This window comes from Artemia franciscana, chromosome 17 (genome assembly GCF_032884065.1).
Source record: "Artemia franciscana chromosome 17, ASM3288406v1, whole genome shotgun sequence".
In the NCBI taxonomy this organism is placed as follows: domain Eukaryota; kingdom Metazoa; phylum Arthropoda; class Branchiopoda; order Anostraca; family Artemiidae; genus Artemia; species Artemia franciscana.
The window spans coordinates 24530862-24550548 of NC_088879.1; the positions used below are offsets into that span (position 1 = coordinate 24530862).

A 19687-nucleotide genomic window follows, 5' to 3' on the forward strand; every position below is an offset into this window, starting at 1 on the left:
GGCCTATTGGTAAATCCTCGTCTGGTTTCACTGCAATTTTAATTTTATTTTCAATGTTTTAGTACGAACAAAGAAAAATTTTTAATATAAATTCTGTAGTAAAGCGCCAAATACACAGTAGCCCTTATACTATTACCATTAGGGAAACAGAAACTAGCCATACTCTTGTTTGTGGTGAAGGCACCATTCATTAGAAGTACATAACCCCTACTTTCTGATGACGACCATGGTCTAACAACCAATCCTTAATCCAATTCTCGCTCGTGTTATGATTCTGCTCTCCCAATTATTATCATAAAAAAAGGTAAACTAATTTTGCCGAACTTTGTAGACTCTTATCTAAGAAAATGATAATTCTAAGTAAGAGAATTATACTTTTACCCTTTGGGAAACGGGCGGAAGCCACACTCTTGTGTGTAGTGAAGACACCGTTCATTAGAAGTACATAACCCCAATTCTTTCGGAAAGAATTTTGGGAAAAAACTTTCGGAATTTTTTATATTAAATTTTATTCGTTTTTTGATTGCAAAAAGTTTCGAGTTTCTTAAAAAAACTCCTTATTTCAAAAGGAGATTTTTTTTTTCAACATCAAACTTTCATTAAAGTATCAAAACTAGTATTAAATTAATAATATCAAAGTAAAGAAAGGATCAAAGTTAACAAGGTATCACAGAAAATAAATTATAAAAGTAACAACAAGCAACTTGCACAACTTACAGCACTTGCACCGTAATTCGAAGTTACCACATAAATCACTAGATCCAAGTATCAAAGTAAACAAATTGTAACAGTACTTAAGTTTCTTAACTCAAAGCCATATCGCCGGGGATGGGGGGGGGGGTCAAACCCTAAAGCATAGTTACTTGGCCTTTGAACTATTTTGAACAAAATGACTATCTCCAAATTTTGACCGGATACCCTTCGGGAAAGTGAGGCCTGGATTTTTTGGCCATTGATGACATTTGACTCTTAGTTTCGATGTTAATGCTACCATCTGTTCCACAGAACCTTATATTCTAATAATGAGCAACTTACATAAGTTACAATCCTTGCCCCAAGGGCTTGGGAGGATTTTTCAGCTGCTAAGTTATAGTAATTTGAATTTTAGACAATTTTGAACAAAATGACCATTTAAACATTTTAATAAGATGCATTTGAAGAAAAGAGCACAAGGCTTTTTACTTTTAATCACTTTCGACTCTTACAACTTACATATGTAAGTTTTACAACTTACATAAGCTTCAGTTCTTGTCCGGGTGCTATGAAGGACTTCTCAACCCCTAATTTATAGTAATTTGAATTTTGGGCTATTTTAAACAAAATGGCTATAAATTTTTTTTTAGGTATATTTGGGGAAACATATGTGGGGACGGGTAGATACCCTCCGGTCACTTTTGATTACTCCTAAAAAAGTAACTAGAACTTTCAGTTTCCAATCAAACGAGCCATCTCTGAAGTTTATACGACCAGCTCTTACTTAAAACCTTATATGCCCTCGGGTTGTAGCTGACAACACTTGCCTCCAGGCTCTGAGGGTATGTGTCGACCCTGTAGTTTTTGTTATTTGCTCTTTAAACTATTTTGAACAAAATAGCTATCTCAAAATTTTGATTGGATGCATTTGGGAAAAAAGCCCTTCGGGGGAGGGGGGGCCAGTTGCCCTCCGGTCACTTTTGACTTTTGAGAAGGGTACTAGAAATTCTGATTTACAGTCAGATAAGCCCCCCTCCGAAGTTTATACGACCATTCATTCCATAATAACCTTGTATGCCCCCAGGGCACATTTTACTGCACTTGCCCCTGAATTGGGGAAAGGGCTGTTTTATCCCTGAAGTTATTGTTATATTATCTTTGGTCTATTTTGAATAAAATGGCTATATAAAAAATTCAATTGGACGAATTTGGGGAAAAGAAGGTTGGGAGGGAGGGGGGCTTGTCGCCATTGGATCACTTTTGACTCTTAAAAGGTGAATTAGATTTTTCAATTTTCGATCATTTGAGTCCTCTCCAAAGTTTATACGACCACCTCATCCGTAAAATTCTTTCACAATCTGTTCACAACACTCGCTCCTGGATTTTTTTTTGGGGGGAGAGGGTGGTGGTTTCTGTTTTTATTATATTTGTATATTGTATTCTTATGCAATTATTATCATCATGTATGCATAATATAATTATATATACATTATATAATTATATATATTATATTTATAATTATATATATAATTATATTATATATATAATTATATATATGCATAATATAATTATTATATTATTATCATGAATGTTTTATTACATTGTTTTATATATTTGTATATTATATTTGGTCTATTTTGAACAAAATAAGAGTCCCCCCCCCCGTAGTACGACCACCTCATCCATAAAAACCTTATATAGCCCCGCGGCAGAAGTAGCAACCCCTAGTCTGGCTTGGAGAGGGGAGGGGGTATACTGACAACAAAGTTTTTGTTGTCCTATTAATGGACTGTTTAAAAAAAAGTGGCTATCTCAAAATCTTAATTTTGTGCATTTAAGGAAAATAGGGTGTTTTTGTCAGGGGGGGGGGGGGTAGATGCCCTTCGTTAAAAGGAAACTAGAAAGGATAAAAGGAAAAAGGAAACTTCGTTAAAAGGACTCATAAAAAGGAAACTAGAACTTTCAATTTCTAATCATATGAGCAATCTTCGAAGTTTATACTACCACCCCTTGTATAAAAACATTATATGCCTCTGGGGCATAACTTAAAACACTTCTCCCGGGCTGTGGGGGCTGTGTCGACCCCGGAGTTTTTGATATCTGATGTTTGAACTATTTAAAAAAATTACTATCTCAAAATTTGAATCGGATGGATTTGGTGGAAAAGGGCTGGGAGGGGAGGGACTAGTTGTGTTCGGATCTCTTTTGACTTAAAAAGTTAACTAGAACTTTTAATCTCTAATCAAATGAGACACCTTCTAAGTTTATACGATTACCCCTTACATAAAACTTTATACGCCTCTGGGGCATAGCTTAAAACACCTGTCCCCGGGCTCTGGAGGGTTGTCTGTCAAAATTTGTATCGGATGAGTTTAGGAAAAAATGGTTTAGGGGGACTAGTTGCCCTAGGGTCTCTTTTGACTCTTAAAAAGTGAACTAGAACTTTCAGTTTCCAATCAAATGAGCCCTCTCTGAAGTTTATATGAGCAGCCTTCTCATAAGAACCATATATGCCTCTTGGACGTAACTTACAACGCCTGCCTCCAATCCTGGGGGGGGGAGGTCGATACCAAAGTTTTTGTTATCTAACCTTTGAAGTATTTAAAAAAAAAGTCTATCTAAAAAATTGTATCGGATGGGTTTGGGGAAAAAATTAGTGGAAGGGGGGGGGGGGGCTAGTTTCCTTCTGAACTCCTTTGACTCTTAAAAAGTAAGATAGAACTTTCAATTTCCATTCAAATAAGCCCTCTTTGATATTAATATGAGCATCCCTTCTATAAGAACCATACATGCCCCCAGGACGTAACTCACAACGCCTGCCCCCATGCCTAAGGGGTGGGGTTGTATCGACAATGGAGTTTTTCTTGTCTAACCTTTGAACTATTTTTAACACAATAGCTATCTCAAAATTTTTATATAATGGGTTTGGGAGAAAGGGTGTGGGGCTGTGGGGGGGGGGGGCTGGGGCTATTTGCCATTGGATCTCTTTTGACTCTTATAAACTGAACTAAAACTTTCAGTTTCTAATCAAATGAGCCCTCTCTGTTATACCAGCATCCGTTTCCTAAGAACAATATATGCCCCCGGCCATAACTTATAACACCTGCCCCTGGATCCTGGGGGGCTGTGTCGACACCGGGGCTTTTGTTATCTGATCTTCGAACTATTTTAAACAAAATGGCTATCTCAAAGTTTTTATCGGATGCATTGAGGGAAAAAGGGGCGTGGGGAGGGGGGGGGCTACTTGCTCCCTAACCTTATTTGATTCTGAAAAACTTAACTTAAACTTTCAATTTCCAATCAAATGAGCCCTCTCTGAAGTTCATATGAGCATCCCCACCATAACAGCCATATATGCCCCAAGGGCATAACTTACAACGCCTGCCCCCGGACCCTGAGGGACTGTGTCAACCCCGGAGTTTCCGCTATTTGATTTTTGAACTATTTTTTCTCAAATATCTTATTTGGTGGGTTTGGTAAAAATAGGGCGTGGAAGGGGGGGGGCTAGTTGCCCTCTGATCCCTTTTCACTTTTGAAAAGTGAACTAGAACTTTCAATTTCCAATCGAATAATCCCTTTCCAAAGTTTACACGAGGTTCCCTTCCATAAGAACCACATATGTCGTCAGAGCATAACTTATAATGCCTGCCCCCGGGCCCTGGGGGGTTGTGTTGACACATAAAATTTTCTTATCCGACCTTTGAACTATTTTCAACTATATGGTTATCTCAAAATTTTATCGGATGGGTTTGGGGAAAAAGGGTGCGGGGGGGGGGGGGGTTATTGCCCTCGGATATCTTTTGTCTCTTAAGAATTGAACTAGAACTTTCAATTTCTAATCAAATGGACCCTCTGTGAAGTTTACACGAGCATTCCTTTCCTAAGAACAAATTATGCCCCCAGGGCATAACTTATAACGCCCGCTTCCGGACCCTGGGGTTTTGTCCACACCGAAGCTTTTGTTATCTGACCTTTGGACTATTTTTAACAAAATGGCTATCTCAAAATTTGTATTGGGTGCATTAGGGGAAAAAGGGGCATGAGGGAAGACTAGTCGCCCTCCAATCTCTTTTGACTCGCAAAAATTGAATGGAACTTTCAATTTCTAATCGAATGAGTAAGCCCTCTCAGAAGTTGATACGAGTATCCCTTCTATAAGAGCCATATATACCCCAGGGCATAATTTACAGTGCCTGCCCCCGGGTTCTGGGGGGGGGGTATCGACCCTGTAGTTTTGTTATATGATCTTTGAAGTATTTTCAAAAAAATGGCTGGAAGGGGGGACTAGTTGCCCTCCAATCTCTTTTGACTCTTAAAAAGGGCATTAGAACTACCGATTTCCAATCGAATGAGCACACCTCCTGAGTTTATTCCATTCTTTAAATTAAGTTAAATTACTGTCATTTAACTTAAATATATCATTAAAATAGTTAAATAATAAAACATTGGAGCCGTATGGCCTTTACTATAGGCAACGCTATAGCGTTGCCTCTGAACGCTATAAATATATGAACTTCAGCTGGTTTAAGGGGCATATAAAAAAAAAACAAAAAAAAAACCTCACGCCTTCATATTTATTCAAAAGTGTTTTTGGAAAAACAGGACATTTTAGCTACCGGATGCTGAATAATTTTTGGGAAGCCAATTAAACGAAGAATGAACTGATAATTTGGGTATATTTCCAAAGTTGTTTTTTTTTCATGTAGGTATATTTCACAAGTACTCTATGAATAGTGTCTAGTCACAAGTTTAGCTGAATTTCCCGCAATAACCATGACTGACTAAAACAGAGGTCTTTGTTCTATAGGAAATTCAGTTGAAATACGCTTAATTTTCTTACCTTTTTTTCTTGTATTTCTTAGAGTACAGCAAGAACGTGAAAGGAAGAGGCTGGAATTTGATGAGCAAAAAGATCGTATTGAGAATGAATTGAAATTTGAACAGTCAAGAGACAAGCAGGGTTAGTCTTTCCGTTTCTCTTTTTTGTGTGACTGTTTAAATAGTTCTAGAAGCAAGCTTCAGCAGTTTCTATTTTTATTTTTGCTAGTCTAAGAAGGGCAGAATATAGAATAAGATCAAATTCCCTTGGTCCCGAACAGCAAAGCCAATACCACTATTTAGACATTTGGCTAGGATGCTGAGGCTCGTTCTAATTTATAAATTTGTACACAAAATCGAAATTCAATAAAACTTATATAACTAATGAGAATTTTAATTCGCCAGCTGTCCGTTCAGATCCTATATACCTAGATCGACTAGTTTGATCAGTGCTGCCATAGCAGACCATTTTGAGCAAGGTGACTAAGTTGTTTGAAAAATTGACAAAATGTGATTTTATACTCGACTGACTGCTCCAGAATTTTATTTTCAATTGTGCTACTGACGAAATGTCTGCAGAGCCCAAACCCCAAAATTATTCATGGTTATGTAATTTAGCGAATGTCAGAATTCAATGATTTTCAACAGATCAGTGGGACAATTTCACGAATCTTACAAGTTCGAAATTTTGTAGTATTTCAGCTGTGTTGCGTCTCTTTTTTTCCTCAGTCTTAAAAGCAATCATTGGCCTTCGTAGACTAGCATCAAGTCTGTCTCAACTTGCTTACTGCTACGTTGCTTGCTGTAATAGCAATGTTTAATCCAATTAAAGGCGTATCAAAATGGGTGATTTAGGACAACCTTCATGTAAAAACAGCTCTAAGTTTAAATGGATTAGTCGCATGACCTTTATAAACTACTTTTTAATTTATTAACTTACAAAATATGGTTTTTTATGTACAATGTAATGTTGTCTCCTTGTAAAGGCAAGGATTGTTTTAGAGTCAAATGTCCATAATATAGAGCAATATAGTTACTTTGAGAAAAGGTAGTGTAATAATGGTTCATACATATACTAAGGGAAGGCTCCCTCCTCCCCTCACTACCCTCAATATTTCTATTATGTGTCCTATAATTTCTGATGTTTTTGCGTATTTTGACCATTTTGACCTTTTTTGAACGTTACCCCCCCCCCCCCTAAAGGCCTATCCATCTATACAGGTTAAACTATTACTATTATAGGTTTTTACTATTAAAACATCTCTATTTTTTACAGTTACGCCCTTAGGGGAAAGTTTATATATAGAACTCTAGAATGTCCAGCGAAGAAGGGCAGTGTTGGAAATTTTTGACTGAAACATATTAAAACTTCTGAAAATTGAATTTTTTTTGTAACACCGAACTCTTTTTTAAATAGTTCCATCCCCCTCTCATAGAAAAAATCCCTTGTGATCTTCTTCCTTTCAGTTTTGACTCTGTATAATTTTATAGCAACTAATATTTCTCCATTTTCTATTCCTTCTCCCCATGAATAGGTTTAGGTTGTAATTATACTATAAGTGATTATTTGTATCCATTTTAGTTCAAGAGAACGTCGCTAGATGGGAAAGATCTGTATCCGATGCACAAGATGAACTGCAGCAATGGAAGGCGGCTGAGGAGCGACAAGCCGGTGAACTTGACCGACTTATGACCAAAGCTGCAGATATCAAGAGGGATAGACAACAAAAAAGCTCCGAAATGGACGAAATGAATGAAGAGCTAAACAAGGTGATTTGTATAATCTTTTCATTTAAGTATATACCGACAGGAGGACCACTATAGCCCAGTTGTTTGGTTACGCAACTAGTATGGACACTAAGGATTTTGACATATTCTTAAATACATGTTGGCCCTCAGACATGGCTTGACAAAGTCCCAGACAGGATGAATTTTTTCTATAAGACTTCACTGTACTCTTAATGTACTCGGCTAATGCTCTTGATTAAGACGGTAATTTTTGTTTCTTCAACCATTTATATATAATTGAATGTTTTATTACATATATGTATATAATATATATATATATATATATATATATATATATATATATATATATATATATATATATATATATATATATATATATATATATATATATAAATAAGTTGAATGTGTGTTATGTCTGTCTGTCTGTCCGCATATGACGTCTGAATTATTTCATCATATACCAATTCAAAAACGAATGTATTCAAGCCCGAAGTAGCTGAGTTGGTAACGCGATATGTTCCAGGTTCTAGGTCCAAGAGGTTCCAGGTTCGAACCTTGGCTAGGTAAAAACTACAAAAAGAAAAAAGTAAACAAACTAAAAAAGCTAAAAAAAACAAAAAAGCTAAAAAACTAAAAACTAAAAAAAAAAGGTAAAAACTACACAAAAAACTAAAAAGAAAAAAAAGAAAAAGCTAAAAAAATAAAAAAAAACTAAAAAGAAAAAAAGAACTAAAAAAGGAAAAAAACTGAAAAATAAAGGAGAAAAACAAAACTAAAAAAAAACTAAAAAGGTAAAAAAAACTAAAAAAGCTAAAAAACTAAAAACTAAAAAAACAAAAAAAAGGTAAAAACTACACAAAAAACTAAAAAGAAAAAAGAAACTAAAAAAGCTAAAAAGATAAAGAAACTAAAAAAGAAAAAAAACTAAAAAAGGAAAAACACTGAAAAATAAAGGAGAAAAACAAAACTAAAAAGAAAAAAGAAAAAAAAAGAAAAACAAAAAAAGGTAAAAACAAAAAAAAACTAAAAAGAAAAAAAGGAAAAAAACAAAAAATTTATTTCATCGTATACCAATTCAAAAACGAATGTATATACAGACCGGGACACCGGGACACAAATGACGACCGGGACACATGGAATATATATGTGGAATATATATAACGACCGGGACACATGGAATATATATATATATATATATATATATATATATATATATATATATATATATATATATATATATATATATATATATATATATATATATATATATATATATATATATATATATATATATATATATATATATATATTCACAGGTGGGACACAGGGACACAACTACAATGGCGCGTAACGACTTACGCGTGGGGGGGGGGGCTTGGGGGGCGAAGTGCCCCCACCAACTAAGTGTTGGGGTGGCGCGAATCGCCACCCCAACAGCTAGTATATATATATATATATATATATATATATATATATATATATATATATATATATATATATATATATATATATATATATATATATATATAATGAATAAAGAAATCACCAATTCAACAGCACAAACACAGAAACCCATAAAAAAAAGACAGAAGGAGAAAGGAAGACTGTTTTCCTACTTAAGTAATAAAAAAAATAAAGGAAGACTGTTTTCCTACTTAAGTAATAAAAAAATAAGGAGAATACACGCTTGCCTATTGGGCCTCAACTTTTTAATTCCCTACCCAGACAAGTGGCGTGTATACTGTAGATTTCCCACGGCATCTCCATGCTAGGTATCACCCTCGAAATGTATGCCTATTAAAAAGCAATATAAAACAACTATATAACTCCAGAACTTACCTATCCTACCGTGGTTTTGGCCCTTGGGTATTTATGTTAACCTCCATGATCATACTTATCCAACATGCATATTAAAACTGAACATTTGCTACTATTTTACACAATTATCAAATCTTCTCAATCAATGCAAATTTGACAATACATGTCAAATATATGTAAATGTATTTGACTGATATATTTTAGTAAATATACTGAGACAGTCAAAATATATGCAACATGTATATATATATATATATATATATATATATATATATATATATATATATATATATATATATATATATATATATATATATAATTAAACATGTTGCATATATTTTGACTGTCTCAATTAAAATTTTACTCGTTATTTATCTGCTTTCATTTTCATTATAATTGTATTAAGAGTAATTTTTTAGGGATTGCGTCATATGACAGCATATAATTAGAATATACTCTGTTATTAGTTATAGTCTTTATAAAAATAAAAAAGGAAATGTACAACTTCTCCAGGATTCCCTTATGTTTGACTCTCTTTAGATATTTATTATCTTCCATTAAACGGATTTTCTTACTTGGATGACTACGTAAGAATTAATGAGCATCTTTACTTTTTCATATGTATTAATTTACAATTCATGCTAATTAAAAATTGACCAATGGATACAAATTAACAATTAATGAGCAATTTGATGAACATCCCCCCCTGCGAATTTTTCAAATAAAAGAAACATTTCCGATTGGAAATATTGATGAAGCTGGAGACGCCATCTAAAGTTGTATTGGTATTGAAAAAGAATCAGAGCAATAAATATCCTTTATCCCCCCCCCAAAAAAAAGAAATTCAAACAGCTTTTTCTACTAATAGAACTTCCACTAAAAAAGAGATCGCAATTTTACAATATTGATATGGCACCCACTTTGGTTTGTTTTCCTTCCCAATGCTAATTCCAAAGCCACGTGGTGAAAGGGGATAATGGAGAAATAGCTGACTTTTGAAACAGTTTAGTGAGTGGTGTGAAAAAAAGGTCATTTAAATCATAGATACACAAAAACGTTTAGTGACTTAATATTTCTTGTTAGATTTAATCACCCTTCTCCTAAAACTTGGATACGTGCAAATGAGATAAAATCTCATTAAGTAATATTTTACTAGCACCGTGCGCTGGAAGGTTTGTTAGTAGACCATTAACTTACGCACCTCATGAAACCAACACATATGAAATAAGATATATTAAAAAAAAAAATAGTTATCACAGGCCTAGGTGGGCCTAATTCGTATTTCAGAGTCAAAACAAAACAGAATAACGATAAAAAAAAAGTTTAAAAATTATCGTTCGTATAAAACTGGTAAAAAAAACTTCATTTTAAACCATCATTCTAAACCATTTTAAACCTTCAAACCATCATTTTATCAAAATTGTCAAAAAACAGAACGACGAAAAAAAAAAAACAAACAAAAAACATGTAGCTAAATGCATATACCTAAAAATGACATCTAAAAAAAACATTAAAGGCTTCATTGGAAGCATAAAAACGAGAAGCAAAGTGAAGATATATAAAAATTATGCATAGGATGTTTATTTACTTGACCCCCTCCTCCCATAAGGAGATCTAACACCCTCCCTTAAGTATGGGACATGTATGGATAAAATAAGATATATTAAATGCGTTACTCCACAAGGACAGTGCATAATATGAGTTTGTTGTGTATTTAACCAGTACTAAAAATACTATATAAATAAGTATTAATCGACTATTCTTTTCCTTCGATTAATAGTGTCGCCGTGATGTTGGCGCAGTGAACAAGGAGTTGGATGGAATCAAAAAGCAGATTCATGGAACCGAAACCAAAATTGAGAAAGCCAAAGTAGATCGACATAGTATTCTTATGCAAAGCAAGGTAATAAACTTTTTAAGTAAAATCAATTTGTAAAGGTAGTTTCTGATGCAATTCTGTGTTTTTAAGTCAGTTATAGATGTTAGAGCAAATTGATAATATTTAATTTGTCTGCTGTTGAAGTTTGAGGGGCTTGTAATTTTAGGAAAGACAAAACTTCGAAACAAGAGGAAAAACAAGTCACCTATATGGAGAAAGTAAAAATTTATAGGACAAGTATAAAGAACAAAATCACGAAATTCAGCTGTTTGACACCATTCCCAAGGCCCCTGTGTCAATGTTTAACTTAGTGGTGAAAATATGAAAAAAGGCCTCCTTAAATAGAAGGGGTAAAAAGTTTAAGGGTGAAATAGAACAATTATTCATCGCGATTTGCAAGTTAATATAAGTAAGTCAGGGGAACAATATACTGACCAAGTATTATTCTTAAAGCTGAGACTAGCCAAATTCAACTTATTTTGAACTTTTCCTTCCCAGGGCCAGTACAAAAACTTCGAAAAAGAATGACATATTTTCCACACAGCATACTTGAAACAAAAACGTAAACTGGTTGGAAAGGATTGTAAATGTTTTTGCTAACCAATGGTAAGTGACAAACCTAGACTGACTAGGAAGTACAGCTTCTGGAAAGACAAATAACTCCTCTTTTAAAAAACCTGATTATTTCTGCTATCTGAAATTTGGCGCCAGTAGGAAGGAACGAAATATTTTTGAATCACAAGATTTCTTTTTAAATGTTATCTCTGTTTCCCTGGTATAGCTACTAATATACCCCCATGTCAGAAGAATTATGATAAATCATTACCTGGTATATACTTTTGCCCTTTGAATTCCTTCCCCCAAAACTCCAACCTTCACCCCTCCCTGCAAAATTTGGACGTTTGTACCTATGACGTTAGACATCTTCTATATTTTAAGTTGCATTTAGAGTTTTTACTGCCTTCAGTGCAGAGGTAGATCCAGCATTTTCTTTAGCGGGGGTGCATAATAAGTTGCTCCGATAAACTTGCTAACAAAGAAATGTCGTTTATTTAAAGGAACCTTAACAATTATGCGTCGTAGGTAGGTAGTAGAAATGGTCGTAGAATAAATTTAAAATCTGGTAAAGGTTAAAGTTCTAATAAATCTGTTGAAATTAAAATGATGTGAAAATATTGATAAAACAAAAAATAATAAGATGTAAAAGTCGCCTCTCCATAAAAAGAACAAAAAGCTGTTCACCATCGACAAAAAAAAATATGGTATTTAATCTTTTCTGCATAATTTTTAGGCTTTGTACTACTGACCACTGTAGCGAGTGAGTTAAGCTTTGTATTGTAAAAAATTGGTCTTGAACCATCTTTTGGAGTCATATATTTATTGTGACGATTTATATTGGTTAAACCACTTAGCCTGTCTTCTAACTATATGGCATTGTTATAATGGTAATGAAGAGCTTGAAATGAGGACGAAGATACAATCTTATTTGCGTAAAAGATTAAAGATTAAATATTAGCTCGTTTAGGGGTATAGCAAGAAACATAGAAGAAAGGGATAAAAATACATAGAAGACATCTGGAACGATGGTTTTAAGTATAGGCAATGAAACATTAACTAAGCATAAACATTAACACTGAAAATTTACTAATCAAAATCACTTTTTAAAGTTCAATATATTTTTCTAAAATTACAGAATTCACAATTTTATAAGGAAGAGTCTATTCTTCTCTTTCTACTCCCGTCATATCTGTATATTATACAGTTGATGTCTACTTCAATATTTTGGTGAACTTTTATAATGGGCTAGTCCTGTCAGTTTGGATCTCTTCGTTAGTATTTCCTCTTCTATTCATCCTAAAATATTAAAATAAAAACCAAAATTGTCAGAAAAATATGAATTCTAATAAAGATGCATGTAGGTATGCGCTTCAAACTAAGCATATGAGTCAAAATACTCCTTGGAAGACCTAAATAATGTTGTGTTTGTTATTTTGTATTTGGCAGATATATATTTTGGTGATTTAAACTCTCAGGGTTTCAAGCTGTCGTAGATTTTTAATTGAAATTTTTTAAATCTTGAAATTTTCAGATATTAAATTCAAAGGTTTAAATCTCGATATGTCTGTTGAGTACAAAATAAAAGTTTACCTTTAGATAACATTTACCTCTACATTTACCTTTAGATAAGAGAATTGTCCTATAAAAATTTTGATTTATATATAACTAATCGTGGGAATATAATAGGATATTATGTACGGTACCAAAATAAGAATAAAATCCACAGTGGTATATATATATAGCAGTATATACAATTTGGACAGATATTTTCAGCCCCTCTACATAAACATAACTAAATTTTGTGACCGGTTGGTATGGAGAAGGTGATAAACTCCTAACTAATATTGTCGTTGCATTCCGTTTCCATATTTAACTCAAGTTGTGTCAATTTCAACTTTTTTCGACATTTCGTTAGTAAATGTTTGAAAAAAAATCATTGCCATTCCACTAATTAGAATTCAGAGACCCATCTATGCCGGTTACATAAAAAATAAATAAATACAAAATTATTTGCCTCAGTTATATTAAAAAAAATATCTATTTTTCCTAAATGATTACTCCGACCTTTAAATAATTAGCTTTAAATGCATAATTATACGAGCCTTTATTAAATTTCAGATATTTCTAAAGAGTTTGGCCTTTATTTTAATGAATTAGGATGAACAAAGGAGATTATATGTCATATAATGCAGACCTTTAATTAGATAAAAATAGGGAGTGAAGTGGCCACCGTTCGCTAACTGAAATCCTAAACGTTATATCTTTGCACTTATCGTGCATTTATACAAATCTCACAAAAACAACAATGTTGCAAAAACCACCCACTTCGCAAAAATGCAAGTCCAAATTTTATGACAGCCAAAACAAGCAATAATATAAATTTCTTCACCTCTGCGCCATGGCAAGACTCGAAAACAAATCTTTTATAGCAAAAGAAGTTTAAATATTAAGTTTTTAAGTCCCGCTGTTACAGCGCAATCCAGGACTGTCATTTCGACAGTCTAAAGAAGTTAGGAATTTAATTTCCCTTCCTTGTTATTTCGAAATAAAGATTTTTACTACCGAATTTTCTTTTGTGGTAATACGACAGATTTTCTTGATAAATATAAATTTAATTAAATACTTTTAGGCGGTGTGTGACGTCTGGAAAATCTAACAGAGACCACACAAAGTAACTGAGACTTGAGTTCAAACTTGTTTGGAAAAAGAAACAGTCTCATCAACTGAAATTTTATTAATAACTCAACTATAAAAAATTAATCACAAAAAAAACTCCTTACTTACAGTTCGTTACCACGAACTTTCTGGCATGTATATATATATATGTATATAATATATACGAAGTTGGACTGTATATATATATATAAGAGGGGGACTGGTTGCACTCCAGCCTTTTTTCAACAATACTTCAATATGTCCACACAGTTTAAACTTCATAGCCATGATTATGTTCTCAGATGTACTCGAAAGATTGCAGCTATGTTTTCTTTTAGAGCTGGATGCAAATAGTACCTCTTGATTTAGTTGAAGATGCTCCTAAACATTTTCTGAACAATGTGACGGCTGATACCATCAGCCATTCTAGATGTTGCTTGTATTTCCTTTTCACAACCAACAAAGAAAAAAATGTTTTTAATTGTGTTTGGCATACTTCTTGATATTTCTCTAATGTTTGACCTTAATACTCTATTTTGTTTATTAATAGGATAAAAGAGGGTTGGGGTAGAAGCCGGCCTATCACTTTTAACTCAGAAAAAGTGCAATGGAACTTTTTATTTACAATCGATTGAGCAACCCCCTCCCCAAGTTTATACGAAAAACTTTTCTATTTAGATCTTACGTGTAAGCAATGGTCAACTAGCTCAACGTATAGCCCTTGCCCTAGGAGCTGCTGGTGGGCTTGTTAATCTCAGAGGAATGGTTATTTAACCTTTAGACTGTTTTGAACCATGTGTTGGTGGCCCGCGGGCCGCATATGGCCCACGAGCCGTCTAGATGTGGCCCGCAAGATTCTCGCCCTTACGCACCCGATGGACCATATTTCCTCCCTACCAATGCCCAATGGAGTGAAAGGGGGTACCATCTAGCATTCTGTCATCTAGGCATTCTCGAAAAAACACGTAAACACCATTTAGCATAGTGTAGTTTTACGTTCAACCATCGAGACCAGTTATTTTGGTATTTTACGATTTTTGTCTTTAAGTAAACCTACATCAAATTTTGATCCAAAAAAATCTTTTAAATTAAAATTCTCTTTGTTTATTTTTTTTAGTTCAGTAAAACTTTGGGCTTGGGGTACCAAATGAAAGCCAAATTATCTGGTCATGTTATGTGACCATTTTGTGGCAAAATATTCAGAAAAAAACGCTGTATTTTGTAGATGGGTATCATCTGGTATATACCGGAACAGCAAAAAATGATGCACACTGTGACATATCTCATTAAACATCAGGTGACACCCATCAACAAAATAGAGGGTATTTTTTTCTTAAAAGTAATATTCTTCAAAAGGGTTATCAAAGAAGCATAGATACAGTGACTCAGAAACAAAATAAGGTATTAAGTTTCAGCATTCAGGTAAACTAGAGGAGGAATAAAAGTAACTGGAAAATTAGAATACATATCCAGATTGTCAAAAAGGTGTATATGCAATATCCCCAAAAAATAGGGCGGGAACTCTTTTTTTTTCCAAAAAGAGGAAAATTCAGAGAATATGAATGGAGATGCTGAAAATCAGTGTCTTCCTAAGTTAATTTTGGGTACTCCACTGCTCTGATTCGGTTGAAATTTGATAATAAAGGTGCAAATATTGCCCTTTACTCAATTTTACTTATCAGTCTCATTGTCTTTGCTTTCTCTTTGTTTAATCTGTCAGTAATTGTGCTTGGGTTTGTTTAGTAATAAGCTCATTAATATTATGCTTGCTTAAATTCACTTTTTTCTGTTTAAATAGATGGAAGACATTGTCATTCCAATGTCACGTGGGAATATGGACGATATTTACGAGCAAAATGGAGACAATTCAGAGAGCGTTGAGCAGTCATCCACCGTTATTTATGAGAAGGAATCTCATATTCTGATAGACTATTCGGAATTGGCTGAAAAATTCAAAGAACTGGATGATTCTGATGACGTAAGGAAATATTCAGATAAAATGTCACGTGCTGTTTCAGAACTTAAAGGAACCCTGCAAAGAATTCAAGCACCTAACATGAAGGTATGGACTTGTGTTTGTAACTTCAATCAATCAATCAATCAATTTATTAATACTAAAAAAAGACTATTACAAAAGTAAATCAGTTAATAGGCCCTAGAAGCTTTGCTTGTAATGGGCCACAGAGAACAAGAATAAAACACTTTTATAAAATATATACAAGAAAAAAAAAACAAAAAAAAAACCAAAAAAAAAACCACTAGAACAAGACAAGGACATTTAACAGATAGAAGATTTAGAAGGAGATTTAACATATAGCTGAAAATGATTTTAAAAGAAGAGAAGTGACATACAAATTGGGATAGAATTAAAAAGAGGGACAAAAATTATTGAACTGGAAAGACTCGACGAAATAATGCCTTTGCAGAAAGAAAAAAAGGGACATCCGAAGGGATGGAGTTCCATAATAGAGTTGACTGATATACAGGAGACCTCTGAGCTGCTGTAGAGGATCGTTTTGGTAAAATAAATCGTCGAGAAGAATTACGCAAAGAAGAAAAGTACCTACCTGAGCCTGTCCTTGAGAAAAACTGCTGCAGGGTCGGTGAAAGAGTACCTAGAAAAGCAGAATGCGCTAAATAAAGAGTGCTTTTACCTATAATATGATCCAGCGGAGCTATTCCAGTATCATTATAAAGACCAGAGGAAGGGTAAAGCCGAGGGAGAAGAAAAGTAGCCTTCACTGCCCTATTTTGGGCTCTTTGAAGTGAGCAGAGAAGAGATTTATTAGTATTGCCCCAGACAGAGCAGCAATAAGAAAGGTAAGGATGAATAAAAGCATAATAAAGAGAAACCATAATATCAGGAGGAAGAAATGAATTAATCCGGTGCAACATTGAAGACTGGCGGAGGATTAAGGAACGGGTGTGAGTTATATGCGGTTTAAAAGAAAGAAAACAGTCAAGATACACACCGAGAAATTTCACCATAGTAGCTTGTGGTATAATATCATTCCCAAAAGTCAGGGTGATTGGCTCCTGTACGTCTCTCATACGGTAAGGGGTCCTAAAGTTGACAATGACACTCTTTCGGCTGTTAAGAGCCATACCATTTGACCAGCACCAATCCTTTACTTTATCAAGAAGACCTTGAGCTATAGAAGTGGCAGATGGCAGGTTCACCGCAGCAATGAAAAATTTACTGTCATCAGCAAAAAGAACAGGGTGAACATGGGGATGAAGACCATCAACAAGATCATTAATGTAGATTAGAAAAAAAGTGGTCCAAGCACAGAGCCTTGTGGGACACCTTTCAATACAGGCAAAGTAGTGGAAGAAGTACGGTTAACCAAAAATACTGAGATCTATCTGAGAGGTAGGACCTAAACCGTTCTAGTGGGACTCCATGCACACCAAATAAGGATAGTTTAGACAGAAGAACATTGCGGTCAACCATATCAAAGGCCTTTGAAAAGTCAAGAAATAGATCCAAAACACACAAGCCCTTGTCCAGATTAACACGCACAAACTCTGTAGAATCAGTAAGTGCATGTAAGGTAGAGAATGAGGGACGAAAACCATACTGATGGTTAGTGATGAGAGAATTTCCATCAGTCGAATTAGTACTAAATACAAATGAAGAGAGTCGACGATACACTACTTTTTCAACAACCTTTCAGATGACGGGAAGAAGAGAAATAGGTCTGTAGTTTGAAATTAGAGACGAATCATCTTTTTTGTGCAAAGATAGAACAGTAGCAACTTTAAATGAATGAGGGAAAATACCAGAAGAAAGAGAGAGGTTAGTTATGTGTGAAATCGGATGAGAAACAAACTGACTAATTTTTTTAAGGACATTATTACTCAAACCAAAACTGTCAACTGAACAACTGCTAGGAAGTTGAGAAATAATACTAGAAATCTCAGTAGTACTACATGGGGAAAGGAAAAAGACTTCTCTGTCAAGGGAAAACAACTTACTCTACTCGGGGGTGGAATTAGAACTGAAGGAAGTGTGGTGAAATACGAATTGAAGGCACTCGCTGAGGATTTTTTGTCCACATCAGATCCATCAGCATTTCTATAAAGACATGGGGAGGAATGTATGAGTTTCTTGCGAGAGAGAGCTTCGTTAATTACAGTCCAAACCTTGCGCAAATTTCCCTTGCATTCATTAATTCGACGCGAAAAATACAGCTTTTCTGCTAAACGAACTGAAGAAGTGAGCACATTTTTGTAATGTTTATACTTCAAAAGATCATCCTGTGTCTTACTTTTACATGCGGCCTTGAACAAAGACGCCTTCATATGGGTTGCATTGATCAGACCTCTAGACATCCATGGGCATTTGGGTGTAAAATTAAAGGGTAAAATTGGGTAAATCTATTTAAGTGGCAGAATTTCTTGAAGGGTCGACGCGAGAAGGAAAATACATCAAAAAGATGGTCACATTCATCATTTGATCCAACATTTAACATATTGCAATTAAAGTCTCCCAAAACACAAATTCGTTTTTTAGAGAAAGTCCCCACACCGGAAAGCTGATCAAGCAAATCACAGAACAGATGTGTTGGAAAAGGAGGGGGCTCATAAAACAAACAAACAGTATCACATGCAAACTGGCTTTTCAGATCAATGACAAGAGAATAAACTGTCCTACTATTAGACACCACTGATGTAAACAAGGATTCAAGGTCAGATCTTCTACAAAATTCAATATTAGATTTTATAAATAAAGAAATACCCCCAGAACACTTTGTTACCATTCTAGGGACGTGAATAGCAATATAACCATCCATATCATAAGCTGTAAAATTATCACTATCAGATAACCATGTTTCTGTCAAGCCTATGATATCAAAAGGGCAAGAATTATTAGACCACAAATACGATTTAAGACTGTCCCACTTATCTCTTATTCCACGCAGATTCAAACAAAATACATTAAAACAACTATTTGAAGAGAGTGAGGACATAATGTTGTCACAATAATCAATGGTGGTGTGATAATTGCAGCTAGAACTAACCATAGATTCAAGGAGAGGGTCAAAAGTGTGTGCCTCTTGTCTACCAGCACTACTTGGTTGATCAAATATAACTGAATTAAGAATAGAGGAATTCAAAAGAAAGGAGAAATCACCCATATATACTACACATGACAAATATATACATTAACTTTACAAATGAACACAATATCCATACAAGCAGGCTGAAGTAAGAGAGGGTGGATTGAAAGGTAAGACAAATAGGCAACAATGGAGAATACAACTACAAGAACAAAGAACAATAATAAACTACTAGGTTCAAAGGGAATAAAAATAATAACAAACAAGTACAGGGACAAAGGCAAAAAAAAGGTAAAACAATAAAGGAACAACAGGAGGAAAGAGGTATCAATGGTTTTTGCAATCCACTTAAATGAATAATGAAAACGACATTATTGCAAACATTATGCAACATTATGCAACATTATGCAAACATAAGAAAAACTATTAGATCATAAACAAATTTACAAAACAG

At 34.2% G+C, this 19687-nt stretch overlaps 1 protein-coding gene across 1 annotated transcript in view; it reads left to right on the plus strand.

Moving 5' to 3' along the window:
• LOC136038043 (structural maintenance of chromosomes protein 1A-like) overlaps window positions 1-19687 on the plus strand; it is a 122691-nt gene that overhangs the window by 72816 nt on the left and 30188 nt on the right. Inside the window, exons 16-19 of the mRNA XM_065720992.1 lie at window positions 5556-5653; window positions 7094-7281; window positions 10859-10981; window positions 15969-16232. Of these exons, the coding sequence (XP_065577064.1) occupies window positions 5556-5653; window positions 7094-7281; window positions 10859-10981; window positions 15969-16232 (673 nt within the window). The remainder of the gene's footprint in view (window positions 1-5555; window positions 5654-7093; window positions 7282-10858; window positions 10982-15968; window positions 16233-19687) is intronic.